Below are 21,797 nucleotides of genomic sequence, written 5' to 3' on the forward strand. Positions count from 1 at the left end.
GCCTTTTTAAAAAGGTAAACCATCAATCCACACAATCACTTCTGTGAACAGGTTTCACATTCTTTTAATGGGGCCTACAACACTGTAGTGTGATTTACTGTGCATACCACCAAGTATTAGATTTTAAAAATAAGTTCTGTAACTCCTATTTGTTATGTCAGTTTTGGTGAGAAAACATCCAAATGAAAGTCTTACGTGAATCAAATACTGCAAGTGTATTAGACAATTAAATGCAGATAGTCAGCACTTCTTATGTGACTTCATTTTGTGAAGTGCTGTTCCAGTGGCTTTTTGGAACACTCCCGTATTTGCCTTAGTTGAATAAAGATGGCTCAAATTTGCAAGCTTGCATTTTAAAATCATACTTCTTGCATATCACAGAACCAAAATCTATCTCAATTTTTCTCAGAATGACAGATACTAAAACTATATTATATAGTCTAATTAGGAAAACTACCTTGAATTGTAATTCTGAGCATTTACTATTACAAAAAGTGATCTAAATTTTTAAGGAAGAAGACAATAAATTCTGAATTCACGCTCTATATTTTTCCCCCCAAAAGGGAAACACAACCCATTCAAAGCAACTTTGCTCCTAGAAATTTACTTTGTTATGATTACATGCTTTTTTTCCGAAGTTTCTTCTTGGTTTAGGGTTTTGTTTTGGTTCTTTGGGGGTGGATGTTTGCTGTTTTTCTTAATAAATTAAGAACTTGCTAGAATATGAAGGGCACAAAATTATATATATGTAGGATTTATTTGGGCTGAGGAGGTGAAAGAGATGAAAGCTAGGCTGCAAAAGCCAACCCCCATCACACATTCAGTCTTGGGATTTTTCAGCTGACATGAAAAAGGAAACCTGGAGTTTAGGTCTGTTGAAATCCTGCCTTGAAGATGAGAGAGAATCTGAAGCTGTGCCTTTCACAAGAAGCAGCATCAACAGATCTGTTTCAATAGGCTAAAAAGTATCTTTCCAAGTGGCATACAAAATATCTCTTCAAGAAACTGAAATTACAAAGCAGCTAGAATGTATCTATCATCTCTAAATCAAAGCTGTAATATTTTCTAAAGAAAATAACCTACTGTAATTTTATGTTTAGTCTTCACAGCTCCTCTTTTAATTTTCATGCTATTTTCACTTCCCCGACTTCTCCTGTTCTTTTAATTGGTGAGCAATACAAATATATTCCAGAGTGTAAGCTAAATTCCTTCAAACCAACACAAGTACACTTTCTGGTACAGAAGTCTGACATCTTGTATACTACATCAAAGTAAGTCTTGCATGCTGTTTTCCTGATCACTGGTATCTGTATCAATGCTCACCACCTAATTATTACTGACAATAGGAAAGCACTCATCACCATGAAACTCCTCAGACAATAATTTTTTGAATTAAACATCAATTTAAGTTGTCACTTACTTTAGTAGCAAGCAGTCCATAATTGTCAGTGTAATTTAGGCCTTCCCCAAAACACACTCAAGCAATTTACAGTAAAAAAGCATAATGCTTCTATACAGACAAACAGAACCAGTAACAAAGTGCAATCACGACTAAGCTTACATGGACTCTAAGCTCAACATGCTTATGTACCACGAAGTGGAGGAGGTAGCAAAACCATTTTACAATGAAGTTGTACAATGAAATCCCTTGAAGCTTAGTTTGTTTAAATACTAGCTGTATGAATAAACACAGAAGGTACCAATATCTAGCCATAGGGCTGGAGAAAAGGTGATGGCATTCACGCATACAATGCCAATGAATGACTGTACAAAAGTTACCTTCTATCAAGAATAGGAGTAATGTTGGGTGTGGTGTCAGGTGAGCTATTTATGAAGCACTGCAGAACAAGGTAGAAAAAGGAGGGAAACACACACTCATACATTTGACTACAGATGTGTGAGCAAAAATAGACATTAAAATACCTCTCTCTCTGTTGTCACGCCTATCCCGTTCACCATGTCTTCTTTCAAAGGAGGAATCCCTTGCTTGATCCCGACTGTCATAGCGATCCCGATCAGTGTAGCTACTCCTCGATTCCCAGCTGTCGTGGTAGTTCCCACTACTGCTGTGACCATCAACCTGGGATCCTCTAGTACCCCGACTTCCTAATGGAGATGTAGCAATACAAAACATGAGCTCCTACACGTAAGGAAATCCACTGATATTTTATACCAACTGATGTATTAACTTCTAATAAATTTGAATCAGCTGCTCGTGGATTTAAGATTGTAACATCAAACTCTACTTAACCAACAACTCCAATTTCATACTATAACTGTCAAGTTATTATTTGTAAACTGAAAAATCAAGACTTTCTAAATTCTGATCCTCTGGTCATAGTATGAGGTCTCTTGACTAGAAATATCAGTCCAAAAGCCGGTTCGCAATTGTTCTGACTAGGCTATAAGCTAACAGACAGTGCAGCAAAAACAGGAAGAGAAAGCAGGGAGATCATTCTCCCTGTAAAAACTATATGTAATTTTCCTAGTCAAAATATCACAAAAAGCCTGAAAAAGCCAAATAAATTACAGATTATTAAAAGTTATTACTATTATTATTATTACCAATGCATCAGACTTCAGAAACTAGTTTAAGGTCATTCTTTTTGGAAATTGGATGGGGCAGGGTGGTGAGGCAGGGAGAGGTGGGTGTGTGTGAAAGATGGTTTTCAGGCACCTAAGACATGCAGTTTTTGAAAGAGTAAAAGAAACCCGCTGCCCAGTGCATTGAGACACACTACCCACTATGAATTTTCAACTACACATCAGCCCCTTACTGTTTTTTGTAGCCAATGGAAAAACCTAGGGTTGCAGAAATATTAAATAGTGATGTAAGGGTTAGGCTTTGTTTTAAAATGGGATGGCAGAATACCAATGTTATGCCACTTTAATGAACGGAGAACACAGAAGTGCTATAAATTTCAACAACTTTTAATTTAATGACGAGAGAATTGAACACAGCTTTAAAAGCATGAACTATTTGGCAGTACTTGCTATCAAATATCAAACAAGGTAGTATGAATGCAAATATTCAATCTTCATCGATAGGGACACATGCATTTTTTTAATTATACAATACCTTTGTCAGATAATTCTGGACCTCTGCCTCGACTCCTGCCAGTTCTATCACTTCTGCTCTCATTTCTGGAGTCACTTCTGGAGTCATTCCTGGCTTCAGCACGAGAGCTCTCCTCTCTGCCATGGGATCTTCCATAGCTGCGCAAGTCGTCTTGATACTGGTCATCCTTTTTATGGGCATCACGGCTCTCTCTGTCTCTGTAGTCATGGGAGTCTCGTGTGGAGCGCGAGTCTCTCTGCTCACGACTGTCTTTGGTATCCCTGCTATAATCCCGGGCATCTCTGGAGTCTCGAGTATCTCTGGATTCCCGTGGCTCCCGCCGGTCTCTGGTGTCTCTTGTGTCCCTCCGATCTCTTCCATCACGAGACTCTCTGTCATCCCTGTGGTCCCTGGAGGTACTCTGCTCTTGGTCATAATCACGATCATCTCTCGTTTCTCTTTCTTTTTCTCTTTTCCCTCTTGTTTCTGTAAAATTTTCAAAAGAATGTTATATACCTGGCTTAATCAGAGAAGGCAAACATTTAGCATACAAATAACACTAAAGTAACATACTCAAAATACATTTAGTGAATCAGAATTAATACATAACTAGGACAAGATCATGCTGGACTATCCGTTTATACATTCAGTAAGTTTTAAAGATCTTATTCTGAATATGAATCTCTACAGATATTAACCTGTTCAAAACATGGTAAGTATAATAAAATAAATGTCAAACATCCTACAGAGCAAGCGCACTTCACTAATTTTAAGGTAGGGTCATTCCTCCTCCAATCAGAGATTCCTCTTATTTTCTACACACACACACAGAGACACTTCCAAAGTATTTGTGGTATATTTAGACCACCTTCAAGGCCTCAATGCTCTGCTAAAATCTGTTGGTTTGAGTTTGGGGGTCTGATTTGTTTTGGGGTTTTTCTATTACATATTTTTAATAATACTGCCACTGGAAGGTAAGTTTACAGCCAGTCTAAAATAGAGCTGACATGTCCTCTTTGTAATCTATCTCTGGAGGCAAACAGCATGTTTGCTCATCACATACTAGCCAAACAGAGGGAATGACTGTTTCTTTGCACACACCTCGCTAAATGTCAATTACAAAGACAATAGAAAGCAATCAGTGGGGACTGGATTTGGGCACCTCACAGAAAAGAGTAATAGTATTTAGGTGTACCCTGCTGTGAAAATAACTTTCCTACTGACACTGCCATTGCATTACACAAGGAACACCTATATAGATCCCTACCAGCACCTTTACAGTCAGTTGAGCCTACATAAGCAATTCTGCCAGGGGTACTCTAATACACAGTACCTGCAAACAGCACCACCAGCACAGGTAGAGTAAACACAGCCAGTATTTTATTCACCCCCTAGCCACTGGGATGGGTTCACACAATGCCACAATTTGAAAATCAAGATTCAAAATGCAATCTGCAAACAAAAAGAAACGATTCTGAAGTGCTATTTTCATTCATACCGTCCCGCCTTTCGTGGCGCCTGTCATGAGACTGTGAAGTCCGATCACGATCGTGTCTTCCTTTGTCTCTTCCAGGAGATCGGTGCCTCGAAGGACTTCGCTTCCTCTGAGGTGGAGAGGAGGAGTGTGGGGGATAGGGGGAAGATGACCGCCTTGCCGGCGGGGAAGCTGTCCTTTGATAGGATGGAGAAGGAGTTCTTTTGCGGTGTGGGGAAGGAGAATGTCTTTGAACAGAGGAGCCTGACTGTGAGGACGAGGAGTGATGTCTGGAGGATATGGGAGAATGATGCTGACCTGACGGAGAAGCAGACCTGCAAGAGGAGTTAGAAGAGGCATATGTGCAATAATAATTTCACTTGAAAGGTTCTTAATGTACCATACAAAAAAAGCAATTTAAATAATTTTTGTATTCTCTACCCTCTGACTGCTGAAAATATGTGCTGTTTCTATAAAACATCAAACTTGGCTTCCCTCCAGGGTGCCAAGTGTATGTTTTCAAAATGCACTTACCTTAAAATTATTATTATTATTTATTTAATGCCCAGGAAAAATTTGTCCAATTAAAATTGTATTACATAGCTACCAGAACGTAGGGAAAAGGAAGGAGGAGTCAGAAAATCTATCGTTATCTTCTTTCCGACCCCCAAACGAGAACCATTGTTTTCTTCAATATAAAATAGTTTCTGGAGTTCATAATAAAATTACACAAATAACTTTTACAAGTTGTAACTAAGTTTTTTTGTTCACAACAGCATTGAATTTTTTTACAAAGCAACAGTGTCTCCTTCTTATATACTTCTAACACCTTTTAATGTAAGGATTGATCTTTAAATAATTTTTATATCCAGAAAAAACATATGCATACCTACTTATAATGTTAGCAAACATGAATATTTACACAGACATGGAAAACTCACATCTGATAGAATAAGAAAATGTATACAAAATACTTCTGATCTTTGCAATTCTGTCACCAACTAAAGATAATTTACACAACAGTAAAAAACTTCCTCATAATATGACTAATGTGGACAAAAACACGCTTCAAGTCTTTAGGCTCAGTAATTGGCTATTTTTCCCTTTATCAGCATCAAAGTGATTTGCAAGTTCTTTTTCTCATGTAATACATAGCGTAACTTCCAACTCCCTTCTACTTCACAAAACTCCAGAGATGACAAGGAGAAGAATGTGAGTTAAAAAGCCACACTGGGACAACATATCAAAAATCTCACTGTTCCTGAGGAAACAAGCAGCCTGCATGCCGCTAAGATGACAATTCAAACACCAGTGAAACAAATGACCTTAGTAGGAATTAGTAGTAAAATTTCCAAAGCAATCCATGTAAAATTCTGTCAGCAATATGACTGACAGAATCCAAAAGGCTTTCATGACTTACTGTCTTTAAACTAAGACTACATTTATTTTTCCCAGTGAAACCATTATTTTGAAACACAACACGGCTGCCAAAATTGGCTTGCACAGAAGGCTTTCAGTGGTACGTAGACAAAATATTTCAAATCCCCGTCCCTGCTTCTAGCAGAAGGCCATTTATCTTCCCTGCTTAACAACACTTGATACAAGCAGGAACGACGGGCAAAACACTGCATGTCATGCTTTAACCCCGTCTACCAACTATGTACCACACTGCTGCTTGCTCACTCCTCCACAAAACCCCAGCAGGATGGGGAGGAGAATGGGAAAAAGGTACCACCTGTGGGTTGAGATAAGCACAAATAAAAAACTGAAATAAAGTAAAATATTATAATGATGGTAACAATAATAGCAATAAACAGCTAATAAAAAAACAGCAATAAGAGAGAGAAGAAAACAAAGAGAAACGGTGATGCACAACATATTTGCTCACCTCAACTGATGCCCAGCCCATTCCTGAGCAGCAATTGGATTCTTCTGGCCAACTCCCCCAGTTTATACACTGAACATGATGCTCTATGATACAGAATATCTTTTTGGCCAGTTCAGGTCAGCTGTCTTGGCCATGATCCCTCCCAGCATTTTGTGCACCTGCTCACTGGCAAGGTGTGGGAAACTGGTAAACATTACTTGGCAACAACTAAAATATCTGTGTGCCATCAATATTATTCTCATGCTAAGTCCAAAAGACAGTACTGCATTATCTCCTAGGAAGAAAATGAACTCTATCCCACCCAAAAACAGGACACTGGAGTAAGTTAAAAAACAGGGAAAAGAGTACAGAAGAGATATTTTGCAGACTCTGTACTACTGCTCCAGGAGGAACTCTCTCCCCTATGAAGAACCCAGTATAGCAAAAACGTCCATCAGTGACATCCCCCATAAAACAATCCAATGTTGTTCCACCTCAACTTAGTCACCACAGAAGTCAAACAGTTTGCTTACAACTCTTTGGATTGCTGAATGGATGGGGGTTTTTTTGCTTGTTTTTTCAGCATGCAGAAATATATATGGCATCTAGAGCTTCCCTCACTCTTCAACAGAGGTGAAGAAAATAAGAATGCCTTGCCTTCCTTTATACAAACATGGAACTACAGTTGTATTTAGCACTGACATTCTAAACCTGAGCTTAAACTCTTTCAGGCCAAAATAAGGAGCCTACTGTACTTTTAATGGATGGAAAAGTATTTTTTTCAAAGCGCCAAGAACTAACAGATATGACACTTTCCCTAAAATACCCTGCAAGAAGCTCTGTACAGCATTGTTTAGCCAGCTGTTCCTGTTTCTCAAGAAAGATGTGCAGAACCAGGACAGGTGAATCACTTCACCCAATCTAGAATGGAGAATCTCTGCCCATCTCTAAGGTAAAAGATTTTTCCGTGTTCGACCTTTTAAAAAGGCAAAGGTTAGGGAGGAAGAAAGTTCCCGTAGGCTCACAGACTGACTGTATCTCATATCAGACTTCTCAAGTTCTACCCAAAGACAAAACATTTCAGAGGAATTGATAAACGCAAACTTTCAGCATGACTTGTGTTCTTGATGTGACAGGTACCCTCAATGTAGTAATTTGGCAAAAAAAAGTCTCAGAGCTCAAGTGTTTAAGACACAAACACATTTACAACAGACACATCAGCAAGTAGTCAAACCAAGAGAGGAAGTTTCCAAACCAGAACTATTAAAGGAAATAAAATCCACAGAATTGACCTCCCACCTGCGAGAGGGTGAGAAGTTATGTTTGTGAGTGGTTGACTTGGCTGGAGCTCGGGAGGTTTGCCTTCTCCTTGCAGCAGGTGGTGAGTACTCCCTGGAAGGGGAAGAATTACTGCCAGAGTGATCTGCAGGACTAGGAGAACGTTTCTGTCTACGGGAGCTTTCAGACGGATCCCTAGGAAACAAACAGCAGCTTGTTTAACAGGTTTAAGATGGAATTTAGCACATTTCTAAGAAACTACAAACACCTCCAAGGCAGAACCTGTGATTACCATATCAAGGTATGCTATGCAATCATTTGTTCCACCCATGATTTCACATATGAAATTATGTTAAGGTAGCAAAACTCAAGAATACAAGATATGCACTAAATTTCTTGTAACACTGGACTGTAGAAACTAAAACATGGTAAAACCAAAAAAGCCTTCTTATAATTTTACCTAACATTTCTCATGGTGGTAAAACAGAATTCTTACCAATGGAGAAATATTTTGCTACCTTATTAAAACATTTCCATCATATCTGAACTTTATTTAAGCAGCTTCAAGCTCTAACACATTTTTAAAGGCTAATCCCAGTAGCAAGTGAATGAAAGTGATCTGTCAAAACCTTCAACTATTTCACTGACTGTACCTCATGGAGATTTGACATGACAACTTCATTTTTATTATGTAGGGAAAAAAAAAAAGACAAAAATCCAACAGTGAAATACAAGGCTATAGTCAGCAGAGTAATACCTGGTTATAGTACAATGTTAAGACAAGTACTGTTTTGATCCTTTCAGCACTACCTAGAATGCTCTTTTCTACTGCTTGCGACTTCCTTCCAGTAGTGGAGCATGCAATCATGAGAGAAATAAAATACCTTCAAATAAGTATGGTGGAATTTATTTAATCAATTAAAAATACATGATTCACTGCTCTTCCAACCCTTAGTCTGCTAGGCCAGTTACAAAGTAAGACTTAAGAACATGTACCCTACTTCCATCAAGAAAATACAGGACATAAAAATGCAGGTCATGTATCTTTCAGCTTAAGTGGACATGTATGCTTCAGGACATAATGGAATAGTCATAGTAGTCCACCATTTAATATATAAATATAATATATAATATAATATATATAATATATAAATATATAATATATATAAATATGCATATATACAAAGGTGAAAAAATTCTAAAATGTCAGTAGTCTTTGACTACTTCAAAAATAGTTTCACCTACTGAAGATTAGGGAGAGTCTAAATGCACACTGACACCTTATAAAGACATTAGTCCTCTAAGATTTCAGAAAAGCATGCAATCAGACCAATGAATGACTTCAATAAAGATTTTGGCAAACAACCCATTCCACTGGTGAAGATCCAAATTCTTGAGAAGTAATGAATCCCTCAAAGGGGCATATTACAAACTTACTAAGTTATGTAATTAAAACCTACCAATCTGTTATAGTCTATCAACTCATCTATATAACACACTGAAATTACTTCACTGAGTGAAGAAAAGATTGTCAGGAAAGTAATACTACCCTTATTATTCAGTGTTCTATAAAAGATAACTTCAAAAGCAAGGGTACAGTTAAAAGCTATTAATGCAACATAACTTACCTCTGCTTCTCCTTTTTCTCCTTGTGCCTTTCAAAGTCACGCCCTCTCTCTTTTACCTCCCTTGCCTTTTCTTCTGAACGTTCTTTTGCTTTATGTTTTTCTTTGTGTTTTTTCCCAAGGGGAGTTTCCTCTTGTACTGGAGGAGGAGGGCTAGGGGTACGAGGACCTTTCTTTTTACTCTGGTTACTTTTAGAACTCCTAGAGAGAAATTAACAGAGCCGGGGGGAGGTACAAAAAAATGAAGAGCTGACAACTATTTCAAACAATAATTTCTCAGACACTGACAGGAAAGTTATAACATAAAAGGCCTAGAAGCTTTTAGGACAGGATTTACCAACTCCCTTAGCAAGCACCATTCCATAGAAGAACTTGACAGAAAGGTGAATAAAGATGGTTAAAATTTATGTTGAGCTCTTAGATTTATAGCCTTTTTTTCTGAAGGAAGTGAACAAAAATAGGAATTGCTCTTGTTCAGACAGAACCAGTTTTCAAAGATAAATTTACCTTACATGAACTGCATACATAAGAAGACAAAAACTGTATCTTGTCTGTTTAGAATCCCATTTCTGCAATGCAATACCCCAACCACATACACAAAATCACTTGCAACTACTCATGTTTTCAATTTAATGTTAACTACCTGACAGAATGAAGCATCTAAACATTCTTGAATATGCACCTCACAATATGAAACAGTATGTATTTTCCACATAATTTACCACTAAGGTAAATCCTATCAACTAAGTATCACTGCATATGTCAGTAGCATACGATCACATTTTACACCCTTCCTGTAACAGAAATGTCCTTCTGCGCCTGTTTTAAAGGGGATTTTAACAAGTAGGTTAATTAGGGGATTTTAGCAAACACAGATGTGCTTGGTTACACTGCTGCAGTGATTTCTTTCCTATCTAAAAGCTGCAAACAACAATTCAAAATGTCTTGTGGCCAGCAAGAACTTTAGAAGCAGTTTTTGGACACTGACTTTGGTGGCCCAGCATCCTGTTAAAATCTCGAGTTTTTTACATATTTTATCCTTAATTCTTCCTTGTCTGCCTCCCCAACCTTCACTTCTTATCCTCTCCTGAATTCTGAGAAATTTCCTGCCTTGAAATCTTGTATCTTGTATCTATTGTAATATGCAATACCAACAGAATGTGCAGTTGGTCGAATTTGAAATATTTCAGTTTAGAGAGGCAGCTTCACAGGCTGCAGCATTTCAAACAAAAGCGTTTTCCACTTTTCAATGCTTTATATTATCTCATCACCTCACAAAGATTCTGGAGTTTCAAAGAGAAAAGATCTGCCTGTTAACCATGAAAATAATCAACTGACAATAACATCCATATAACAATTTTCTGCATAAGATGATTCACAATGCACAATTTAGAGATCTTGTCCTAAATTTATACAATCAATGGCACTGACAGGAAGGAAAATGCAAAACATTATTTATGAAAACTCCAGTAATAAATATAAGCGTGGTTCTCTGTTCTCACTCTCTTGCAAGATGCATCTACATACTGACCTCTGCTGCTCCAAAAGCGGTGAAGAGACAGTAGATGCTTTCTTGTCTTTCTTACTAGCTGATGATGATGATTTGGGACTGGATCTTCGTTTTGGAGATTTGCTAGACTTTCGTGGTGATGGTGATGGTGATAATTTAGATCTTACCACCTCTGGAGAAATCTTGAGGGAAAGAATATAATTAGCCAATAAGATATTGACGCTCAAAAGCGTAACTGTATGCCAATATGTATGTCAAATATTTAAATTCAGCAAGTGAGAGAGTATGACAGCCAAGTACATTCTCTACTTCAACCTCATCACATTGCTTGCAAAGACCACAAAAGCAAGACAACAGATAAAGTGTGGAGGAAAAGAAGGTGGTACACTTTGCGATACATTACAAAAACCATAACTTTAAGTATAAAATCAGTATGCTCACAACTAACACTCACATTTGTCTGAAAAAGAAAGACATCTTTAGAGGATTCTTTTTCATCTTCACCCAAAATTTTAGAGTTTCTAACACCTATAGCTTTGTCTCTCTCACTCTACTCTGTTATTACAAGGCAAGCTGAAAAATGATATTGGGAAATGCCTGGTGTTCTTTTTTACGTATCTTCTCTGTTACAGATCTTACTAGTTTTTTATCATTAAAATGCATTAAATCCTACTCATTTAATAGCTGACTTCACAAAGGAGAAAAGTTGGTTACTGTGCTGGATGACTGATCAGATACCCCTAATACTCAAGTCACATACTAATTAGATAGGTGCCAGTTATTTACTATTATGTAACACAATAGTGCATTTGTAGCCCAAAAACTTTAAATCTTCTGGGAAACAATTAGAAATCAATGAAGTAGCTGATGACTTATTTTTTTATTTCATATTTACATAATACAAACCTCTTTTTTAATTACTATTTCCTCTCGTTTCTCCATGTTTTCCTGTTCCAATTTCATGAGTTCTCTCTGAATCTTTTGGCGCTTCATTTCCAAAGACAGCTCATGATCATAATCATAATTAACATCTCCATTATCAGAGTCTTTATTGAAAGAAAAAAAAAAGTAAATAGATTAGTAGACAATTTCTTGTGAAAAATATAACCATTACATTTACCATACTAGATGCCAACTGTAAATACTTCCATGACTTTTAAGTACTATATGAATGGACCAAGGAATAAATGCTGAATTTCTTCTCCAATTATGTGTGCAAACCTGAAGTAATTCCATTTAGTTCCATACAAACTGAAGTTCAACTTTTAAACTTTGTTAAAAAGAACAACTTCTTTCACGGACATTTGTAAGAGGTAGTAAGGGAAACACAGTAAACCACTTATTTATGTTTAAATAACAAAATATTTAAAACTGTGTGTCTTGACAAGGAGCAAAAATAAGTAGAGCACTACTTAACAAGGGAACTCACATGAAACATTCATACAGTGACACACGAGACTAGAGGGGTTTATTTAACACAGCGTCTTACAAATCAATTGATACACTCAATTACAGGTGTGCATTGATTTTAAGACGAGTTCTGTATGAACCCTTTCATTGGATAAACATACACTTCAAGAGTTTACATCTGCTTTTACAGATTATTATCACTGGTTTTCACATTAGAAAAAGTGCTATTTCTCTCACTCTTTTATTAAGTCATGGACAATTAATATCTTAAGCTTCCAACCTGGCAACTGTAATCTTACTGAAAATTGAATTTACTCACTCTTATTATATTGATTTAGTTTATACTTTTTTTGTTTTGAGCTAATACTCAAAAAGCATTTTGGGAAAATATCTGTCAGAGAAAAGACAACTTCATTAAAAAGTTATTAGCTTTCACTCCCTTCCTACATACAGGAACTATATAAAAGGTTTCTCAAGAACTAAAATCAGTCTGCAAATTGCCTCCATGTGTCATGAATGCATGGGAACAGTTCAGAGAAAGGTGCAGTTCCTAATAACATAGGTCCTTTCCTGGTCTATCCATCTACTTATATAGCATTCAGTAGAAATTAACAGACAGTAGTTCTTCATTCATAAACTGAAAATTGACACTATTTTGAAAAAAAAGGCTGAATTCTTAAGATGAAAGTCTCAATGTCCAAGACTTAAGACATTCATACCATATGTTTATATAGACCTTGTGGTTTCTATGTTCCAAACTTTTCTGAGTCAGGTTTTATTTCCATATACACATGCCATAAATCAATTTTTCTTAAGTGTGTTTAAAAAAAAAAAAAAAAGGCTACCAAGGAGTGAATACATATAATGGCTACTTCTCCATTCCACAATACATTCCATGTATTGTGCTTAAGACACAGCAAAACAGAACCTGCAACACTAAGCACACAGTATTGAAAAGCTCCCCTAGTTATTGACCTTTCCAAGGAGCTCCATCCTACATCTTGCAGTGAATTTCATTGCAAATATGTTCATTACATCTGAATTCCCTCATATGGGTTCAGAATTGCCATTTTTTTCTTGCAATGTTGAAACTACTTCTGAAACACAGACGCTTAGAAAACTGCAGAAACACCACAGTTCAGAGAAGTTCCTGTAACTTCACTATCAGGTGAAATTGGACACTAACAAAAGTAAAACTTAGGAGAGAAGAAAACTACCTACAGCAACAATGAAACCACCTAGTAGGTACTAAAAAATCCTCCAAACCCAAAAGCTCCCACCCACCAACTCATACTAAAGTGACTACAGAAGGTAATGCAAGACACTTAACATTCTTAAAGTATTTTTAGAACACAAATATTTCACCAATGTCCACCTTCAGCTGTTGTTATTCTAATGGAGACCTTCTTAATGACAGTTTACACCATTACAAATTATGCAACAAAAACAGCTGACTTTTGAATTCAAAGGAATTACTTTCTTTTCAGAGTGACAATTTCCAAATTACTATAAATGCAACTTGGATTCACCTAGCGACCTTCATGTGACAGAATCACCATGGAGTAGTCCAACCCAGGTAACTTGTTAGTTCTCCTCAAAAAACAATTAATGGCTACTGCATGAAAGTATTCTGCTTAGAAACCAAATCTTGAAGCATTCTACTTGACACATAGCCCAGAAATCTCACAGTTCTTTGAGGTGTCAGGGGACTGTCAGTTCAATACCTTTCACGTACCTTCTCTATTTGTTTCCCAATCCCCATTTTCCTCTTCACTTTCTGGTGTTCGCTCCTTTGTAATTTTGATATCCTCCTTTTCTCTGTGTCTTCCTCGTGAAGACTCTTTCTATAAAGGGAAAAATGCTGCATTAGAGTAAACAACTTTATTTTAAAAGAAGCCTGAAGAAGCAGGTGTTTTTACATGGTATTTTGGCTGGACTTTTTTCATAGTACAAAAAGCATTTTCCCCTTTAGCCTGTTGAACAAATACCTTCCTAAACAAGCAGAGACTCCACAGGCTACATGTTTTAATGCAATTTCATATAATCAGAATGCTAATAGCAGATGAGGAAAAGAGAAGAAAGGATTCATAAAATAAGAAGGCTTAAAGGCAGGGCAAGAGTCAAGCACACATTAGAGAATAAAGTTTAAAATAGGCACCATAGAAGAGATTAAGTTCTAAAGACCAGAAGTTTAATGAACATTTAAAGAATATAATTTTAACAGCTTGAGAAAGAATTCTCAGCTGTAAATAAGAATATTTATATGCAAGGCAGATAAGCCTCAGAACCATTTTACTCTTCAGAGGATAAAGAACGTGGAGGGCAATGAGATAATAAAATAAATAAACCCAGAGACCCTTGGATGGCAGAAGGGGAAAAAATGCTAAAGCAACACAATCGTATCAAGTTCCATTGACAGCTTTGTGTTTGACTTTCACTGTCTCCAAGTAACAGTGCACTAACTAATGCAGTACCTCCCATTTCCCATGTGGCAGATGGTGCTGTGAACACTCAAGAAAGCCAGATACTATCCTTACAAGAAAAAATATAATTGCAAGTCAACTGATGCTGTGCTGCTCTTGTGCCCCTCCCTCAATTCCAGAATAAAGCCACATAGCTTTTACTTTTTTTTTACTTATAAAGCCACACTTCTGCATCTGCTGAAGCAACATTCTCTAAATGATCTACCCAGGCTCAAGTGGAGTACAGGACAAGGTTTCTTCACTACTAGCAAAAGAAGAAAATTCAAGCTTAGAAGTATCTCAGGCTAATTTATTAAATAGGAAACCAGAACAACGAAGTCTGTCCCACAGCCCTGTTGTTCTCACCTCACATAGTGCCGTCTATTGTTTTTCTGGGGATTCTTTCATGTTGGTATGAGCGAGAAACACAAAGAAAAGGAGATGCCTAAGAATTTCACTAGCTATTCCTTATTGGGACTTAAATCTTGATTTAATTTAAAACTTTAACATCACCTTAGAAACACATTAAGTAAACAATATAAAATTGCAGACAGTCACTCAAAAATGAGTAAAATTCAACTAGTCCTTTTTACTCAGTAACAATGTTAAAATCTTATCTCTAGTTTATAATGATGTAAATCTCTAAAATGATGCAGAAGGTTGTAATTTACTGAGTCATGTTGGTTGCTGACATCAACCACAGAAAAGTCTGCATCCCCTAAACCATTGTCTCAACATGTACTAAAGGCATTCAAGTCTAAGGGCCAAAATTCAGAATATTATGCCCCAAAGCAAACTACTTTAAAAGAAAATTACTCAGATGAGATCTAAAAATCTGTCAGTATAACAAGCCTTCCCTGCAACCATTCTCTTCTTTCATAAGACTGTTCTCATTTATCTACCCCACCCTCCATGAAGGCCACATCTGTTCTACTGAACTGCACAATTCTGCTACATATTTCAACTAAGTCCTACAACAAACTAACAAAACCATAATTTCTTAAATACGAATACTAGTTCCTCCTAGTAATTCAACACTACCTCTTACTAGCAAACTGAAATATAAACACTAGAACAACCTCTCCATGTCAATTTAAAAAACTTCTCGAAGACAATTCATAAAATAACTGGTCATCAAAGAACATGTAGCAAGTCAATGCTTCAAGTTCAATTTAATAACTCAAGTTAAAAATACTACCCAACCTCTATGTATCATGCCTACCTCCTCAAACTCATAAGCCAATATAAGCATCTTCAAAGAGCCTGTATTTTCTCCTTTTAGTGGAAAAAATCGGTAGCGGCACAATCACATTTCTACAGAAGAACTAAGAACAAAAACAGCTTTCAAACAAATACTGAATATAGGATAAGCATGGTATTTCACATTAATGCTATTTAGTTGTCAAGAAGAAAGATTTTGACAACATTGCATCTTGAAAAACAAGTATCAGTTTAGAAATCGAGTATATTTTTCCTGGGGCATGCAAATCAAGAATTTAAGTTATGCTGGTTTAGTACACATACCTAATTTTTCCTCACTGAAAAATCTTCAACATACTCATTTTACTTGTTGCACTTGTAACTAATTTGATTCCCTCATACTCATATGGGAATGAGATATTTCCTTCACGTCCTCACAGACCTGTTTTGTCTCTCCCTTAACAAGCCAAGAATAAAGTAAGACAAGTTCCTAAGGGCCAATAGCATGTCTTTCACTTGTACTTGAAGATGCTGTATGTATATCCACTTCAGTCATTCTTGTTAACTATTTCTCTGCAGACTCTGAAAAAATGCCATTTACTAGATAAGAAATATTACACTTTGAATTTATTGTAGCTTGTCCTAAGAGGAAACAACAATTTAGCAGACTTTATCTACGCTGTTTTCAGGTATATGCACACAGATAAACACAGTAGGTGTTGGATAGATGTTTACAGTTTCATGCTGATGTTCAGGAGAGATGCCACGTGAGAAAGAGAAAAACGGATGACATTATGGCTGACTTTTGAGATATTTTATTTAATTTAATGTCTATTCAAGTTGAAGTTCTATGTCCCATGTGATCAGCACTCTACAGCACAAGACCTGATGTCTATTTGAATAAATTTCCCACTACTGCCAGAAAAGCCTGGCCAAGCACAAAAGGACTCATCCAATCTGTAAAACATGCTTCTAGCCAAGAAGTGTTCCTTTGCCAACATGGATGGAAAGAATAGAAGACTCATACAACCTACAATTCTTGCATTGCAGAAATCTTGGTTTCAACTGTATCAGGTTGCACATGTACATGCAGCAGCAATATAAACTCATTCCAAAGCACAGATTCCTTTAAACCTAGAGTAAGCTATGCATAATACAGCTACAATGTAATACTGTGCTTTTGGGCAAGCACAGTACTACTTTGCTCTAGGTATAATATCTTTATAGTGTAAACTACTACAACGCTACAGAAACGTAAGAAAATGAATCTGAAGTTCCCCTGACATTAAGAGGTATTTGTTCCCATTTCAGAGATGGAAGACAATGCTGAGTCCTATTTCCAGTGGAAATAGTTAAAACCTACAGTGACAAAACCCACAGATATGAAACAAGTGATACACATTCCTTATGAAAACCTTCCTAAATGTACATTAAGTTCCTCCCACTGTTTCTCCCAAATCACACACACCTTCCAGGTTAAGACTTTAGATAAGACTTCATACACACCGATGTAACTGTCTTCTCATAATACAGTGAAAAATTAAAAATAAAAATTTCCAACTGAATGCAGTGACAGCAGGAAGCTCATCTAATTATTTGTATAATAATTCATACACTAACATACAGCACTGAAGGATTTCCAAAAGCAAATCCAAGAAACACAAAAGCAACCAAATTCAATGTAGGTGTCCACGTAACAGTATACTGTCTCTGCAAATAATAGTACAAAGCATGAAGAAATAAAAAGGGATATAATCTATAAACTGCCCATATATGAAGTTTCTTCCTAAATACATACAGATTGTACTAGTCATCTTACATCTCCAATGAATACAAAATCTCTTCGGAAAATATTTTATACTAGTTTTTACTGTCTTAGCTTCTTGTGGAACCTATTCAGCTTTGTAAGTCTATCTTCTGGCAACCAGGTAGAGCTGTTATATATAATGTAAATAGCATTTCCCCTTGTCATTTTTAAATTTGTCACTCTTTCTACTGGGATAAAGTATGAATATGACGCATCTAACTTACATTCTCTCAAACATACATTATATGCATTCATCCCATGTCCTTTCTTCTCTCCAGTTTATTTCTCACCTCTTTGCCCACTTCAAGAAGACCTTTGACTGTATTTTCTTGCATACAGACAGATGATGACAACCAAACAGCATTTCAAATAAAACTGAACCATGAATTCTACAGCATAGTATCAATCATTTCTATTTCATTTTTATATACCTGAATGTTTGCTTCTACAACTGTGACTTCACTTTGAGCACATGGTTTCATTGAGCTGTCCACAATAACTTATTTTTCTACTGCATACTTTCAGTTACTTTTTAAAAATTCATTCATTTTTTGTTTTAAATACTTTCTTCATTGTGCATTACCTTGCACTTGCCAACACCAAGTTTCATCTGCCATTGTACTGCCAAAAACTACCTTTCCCAACCCCTGTGGCACTCCTCAGACTTCCTCAGATACCCAGACTTCAGTAATCTCAAGTACTGTTTTCAAATCTTCTGCAAAGTTTGATATTTGGGATGTCCAACATTTTTTCTACATTCTTTAAACTTATAGCTCTTTAATTACGATAGCGTTCTGTGAAATTCAGTTTCAAATTAACCTAAAATTTTCCCCTTAGCTGGCTTCTAAACCTAAACTATTATACCTGCTATTCCTTGACTATCTATACATTGCCTCAAAAGCCTTGTTCAAAACAGGTTTGACCTATGCCAGGCAGTTCTCTCTTAACCACTATTCTCCATCGAAGTTTCAGTCTCGTAGTCTGGTGAAGCACAGATTTTGTCTGCAGGAATGTTTCTGATCGGTCTCGTTTTTTTAGTTTTTAACGAAAATCATGAAACTTCTTACGGAACAAGCTACCTTTCATTATTTCAAAGTTTTCTTATCCAGCTCTGCTGTTACCCCAAAAGCTTTAATAAAATATGGAAACATCACATATCAGTTCTCCACCATAACAGCAGCTCTACCGATGCAGCAAGATTTTTCTTAGCAGTTCAGTCACTTGAGTCTTCTGTCCTTTTAGATATCCTGGTTCTTTGCAAAGCAACTCTTGATGACTGTCCCTCTTCATCTATTTGTTCCAGAATATTTTCTTTGATATCCTGTATTTTGAGAGTTGCCTCCATGGAACTAAACCAAAAGTTCAGCTGTTTCCTCAATCTTCCATTTTATGAGATTGAAGCAGAGTATTTTTCACTCTGCCATGTGCTTAATTTATAAATAATTCTTTGATACTTTAACACTAATTCTCCAATTCCTTTAGATTCTTGCTTCCAGTTCACTTTCACTTAGGTTTTAGCTGTTTAAGAGTATTTTATTATTGCATTAAGAGAACACTATAAAAAGCAAGGTTAACTAACCAAAAGTAAGAATTACATCAAAAATAGAGTTGCACCAGGACAAAAGTTACAGCAAATTTTTAATGACGGTTGGAAAAAAAAATTTTCCCACCAACCATGTACTCAATAACTGAACAGTTTATTCAAACTATTAGTAAATAAAAGAAACACATTTCAGTAAAAAGATTGAGAGTTTACACAAATTAACAGCAACTGAAAACATGATTGGAAGGTAAGTCATTCTGTTAAATTTAATGATAGCAGCTGCTGCTGATTTATTTACAGCTGACATAAAAAATTCATTTTACACAGCAAGTAGGAACAGACCAAGAGGAAATGATAGAACATTGTTAATACCTGCAGAAGCAAAACTGATTTTTTACAAATAAAACCTTTTAAAAATTATTCATATGAAGATGGTCTTTAACACGGTGCAGGAACACAGTGGTGCTATTGCTACACAGGTACAGGGTCACACTATGAACTCTATCCCTATTTGTAACATGGGAAATGGATAACACAATTTAAAACTAAATAAATTTTGGTATTTGAGGGCCACAGGGTTGCAGAAAGATGTTTACAAAATATGAACAATAATGAATTTTTTGCAAAATCCATTAAGTGAGCAGTTGGGGTGCCTGATGAGTATGTGAGGAGGAAGACAAAATAAACCAACACAATAGTAACTGCATGGTTTCATCAAAAGCAAATTTGGGGTGAACGACTTAAGTAGGGATGCATGTATACAAGGGATATGAATAAGTACTGGGGGAAATATAGTGGATGACTGAAACAATGGTTAATATACTTTCTTGGTAAAAATCAAAGAGTCTGCACTGTTATTAAATATCTGTTTATCAGTATTTATAACATATTTTAAGTCTGTGGGATTTATAAAAATCTTTGGGAACCAAAAGACCAGGAAGTACTATAAAATTGCAAAACAGTACAATTGTTAAGACACTTCATAACAAAAACCGTGATATGTTATGTACAAAATGATCAGTTCCTTAAAACATTCTCAATATTACAAGTCACAATGGTAAGGTTTCTAGAACACACTGCCCAATTGCTACTGAGGGATTCTGGAGTTCTGCAAACTCCACTCTTACCCTAACAGGAGAGGATGATTCCTCTGTACTTCGTTTCTGTGGCTCTGCCTCAACATCTTGACGTTTGTTCTTCATTCTTTCCCGAAGATCTCCAGTGGGTCTTTCTGGTGACCTGCATAATACAGAAACATAATATAACCAGTTCTATGGGACTATTTTTAAAGGAATATTATATTTTAATTATTATTTTATTAGTATATCCAGAAAAATCTAAACCTCACACCCAGAGGCAAGGTGGATGAGTAAGAAAATATTCCATTTTAAAGGTCTTAAGCATTGTAAAAACCCCAATCCTTTCAGAAAATCAAGGAAGACTTGACTCCAAGAAGAAAAATTACTTCTATGTATATATGGCATGACTAAGTTACTAATCTAATCAGCTTCAGGTGATCCCACCCAGAATAAATAACCTTTTTCTGAGCATCATGCAAATGTGTTTCACAATTGCTCCTAACAAATATTTCAAGATTTAGCCTTCTCCACAATCTTATCTGCAACAATTTTTATATATACTACATAAATATGTCTCTCTCTATATTACATATATATATTTAAAACCACAATTAATGCAGAATCAAACTACTATAGACTAGCAATTACAGTCACAGAGAAGCACAACTCTGAAGTCTGCAAGCAGAGATAACATAACCTAAGCACCATCCTCCCATGGTCTAGGTAAGGCTGCCACACAGGAAAATACTGCTGCAAGACCATGAACCAGAAATTAACTCTTGGAGGCCTCTTCCATTTTCCATCTTGCAGTAATATAATAATTTCACTATTTAATTACAAAATACTGGATGAACTCTACTTGTCATGCATCTTTATGACACAGTGTCTATAAAAGATATTGTTGTGATGTGGAATGGGAGGAAGAACATACTACACTACTATAATTTTATCACCTCTTAGTATGGAATCATGAGTTCATTCACCCCTTATGGGTTAAAAGAGGACAACCATGGCACTGGTGGGGCACTGGCGCAGGTTGCCCAGAAAAGTTGTGAATGCCCCATTCCTGGCAGTGTTCCAGGCCAGGCTGGATGGGGCTTTGAGCAACCTGGTCTAGTGGAAGGTGTCCCTGCCTGTGGCATGGGCGTTGGAACCAGGTGACCTTTAAGGTCCTTTCCAACTCAAACCATTCGTGGTTCTGTGGTTCTAAAAATTCCTAAGCTAAGGGAATGTAGGAGCTGTTTCAGATCATCTTTCAGTTCAAGAAAACAAATTTTCTCTGCATATAAATTTGGCTCGATACTGAGTTTAGTACTTCTGTGATGACTGTCAGCTGTAATTAGAGAATCTTCTGTGAAATGGTTGTATACAAGTACTACATCTGTGCCTATCAGTTTACACTAAAGAATCATAGAGATACTAATGCTGTCTTTTGATTAGAAAACTTATACGTAATATATGAATAATAAAATTTGCACTTTTAT

The 21,797-nt window shown here is 36.4% G+C and overlaps 1 protein-coding gene across 4 annotated transcripts in view; it reads right to left on the reverse strand.

The window, feature by feature from the left end:
- Positions 1 to 21,797, reverse strand: part of ZC3H13 (zinc finger CCCH-type containing 13) — a 46,017-nt gene that overhangs the window by 13,842 nt on the left and 10,378 nt on the right. For all 4 annotated transcript variants that reach the window (XM_015631352.3, XM_033514696.1, XM_015631361.3 and 1 more), the window contains 9 exons: positions 20,362 to 20,473; positions 13,958 to 14,066; positions 11,719 to 11,858; positions 10,834 to 10,994; positions 9,306 to 9,503; positions 7,699 to 7,872; positions 4,557 to 4,867; positions 3,080 to 3,544; positions 1,924 to 2,106 (listed from right to left, as the gene is read on the reverse strand). In XM_015631352.3, the coding sequence (XP_015486838.1) occupies positions 1,924 to 2,106; positions 3,080 to 3,544; positions 4,557 to 4,867; positions 7,699 to 7,872; positions 9,306 to 9,503; positions 10,834 to 10,994; positions 11,719 to 11,858; positions 13,958 to 14,066; positions 20,362 to 20,473 (1,853 nt within the window). The remainder of the gene's footprint in view (positions 1 to 1,923; positions 2,107 to 3,079; positions 3,545 to 4,556; positions 4,868 to 7,698; positions 7,873 to 9,305; positions 9,504 to 10,833; positions 10,995 to 11,718; positions 11,859 to 13,957; positions 14,067 to 20,361; positions 20,474 to 21,797) is intronic.

Source organism: Parus major, chromosome 1, assembly GCF_001522545.3.
Source record: "Parus major isolate Abel chromosome 1, Parus_major1.1, whole genome shotgun sequence".
NCBI classification, from domain to species: Eukaryota; Metazoa; Chordata; class Aves; order Passeriformes; family Paridae; genus Parus; species Parus major.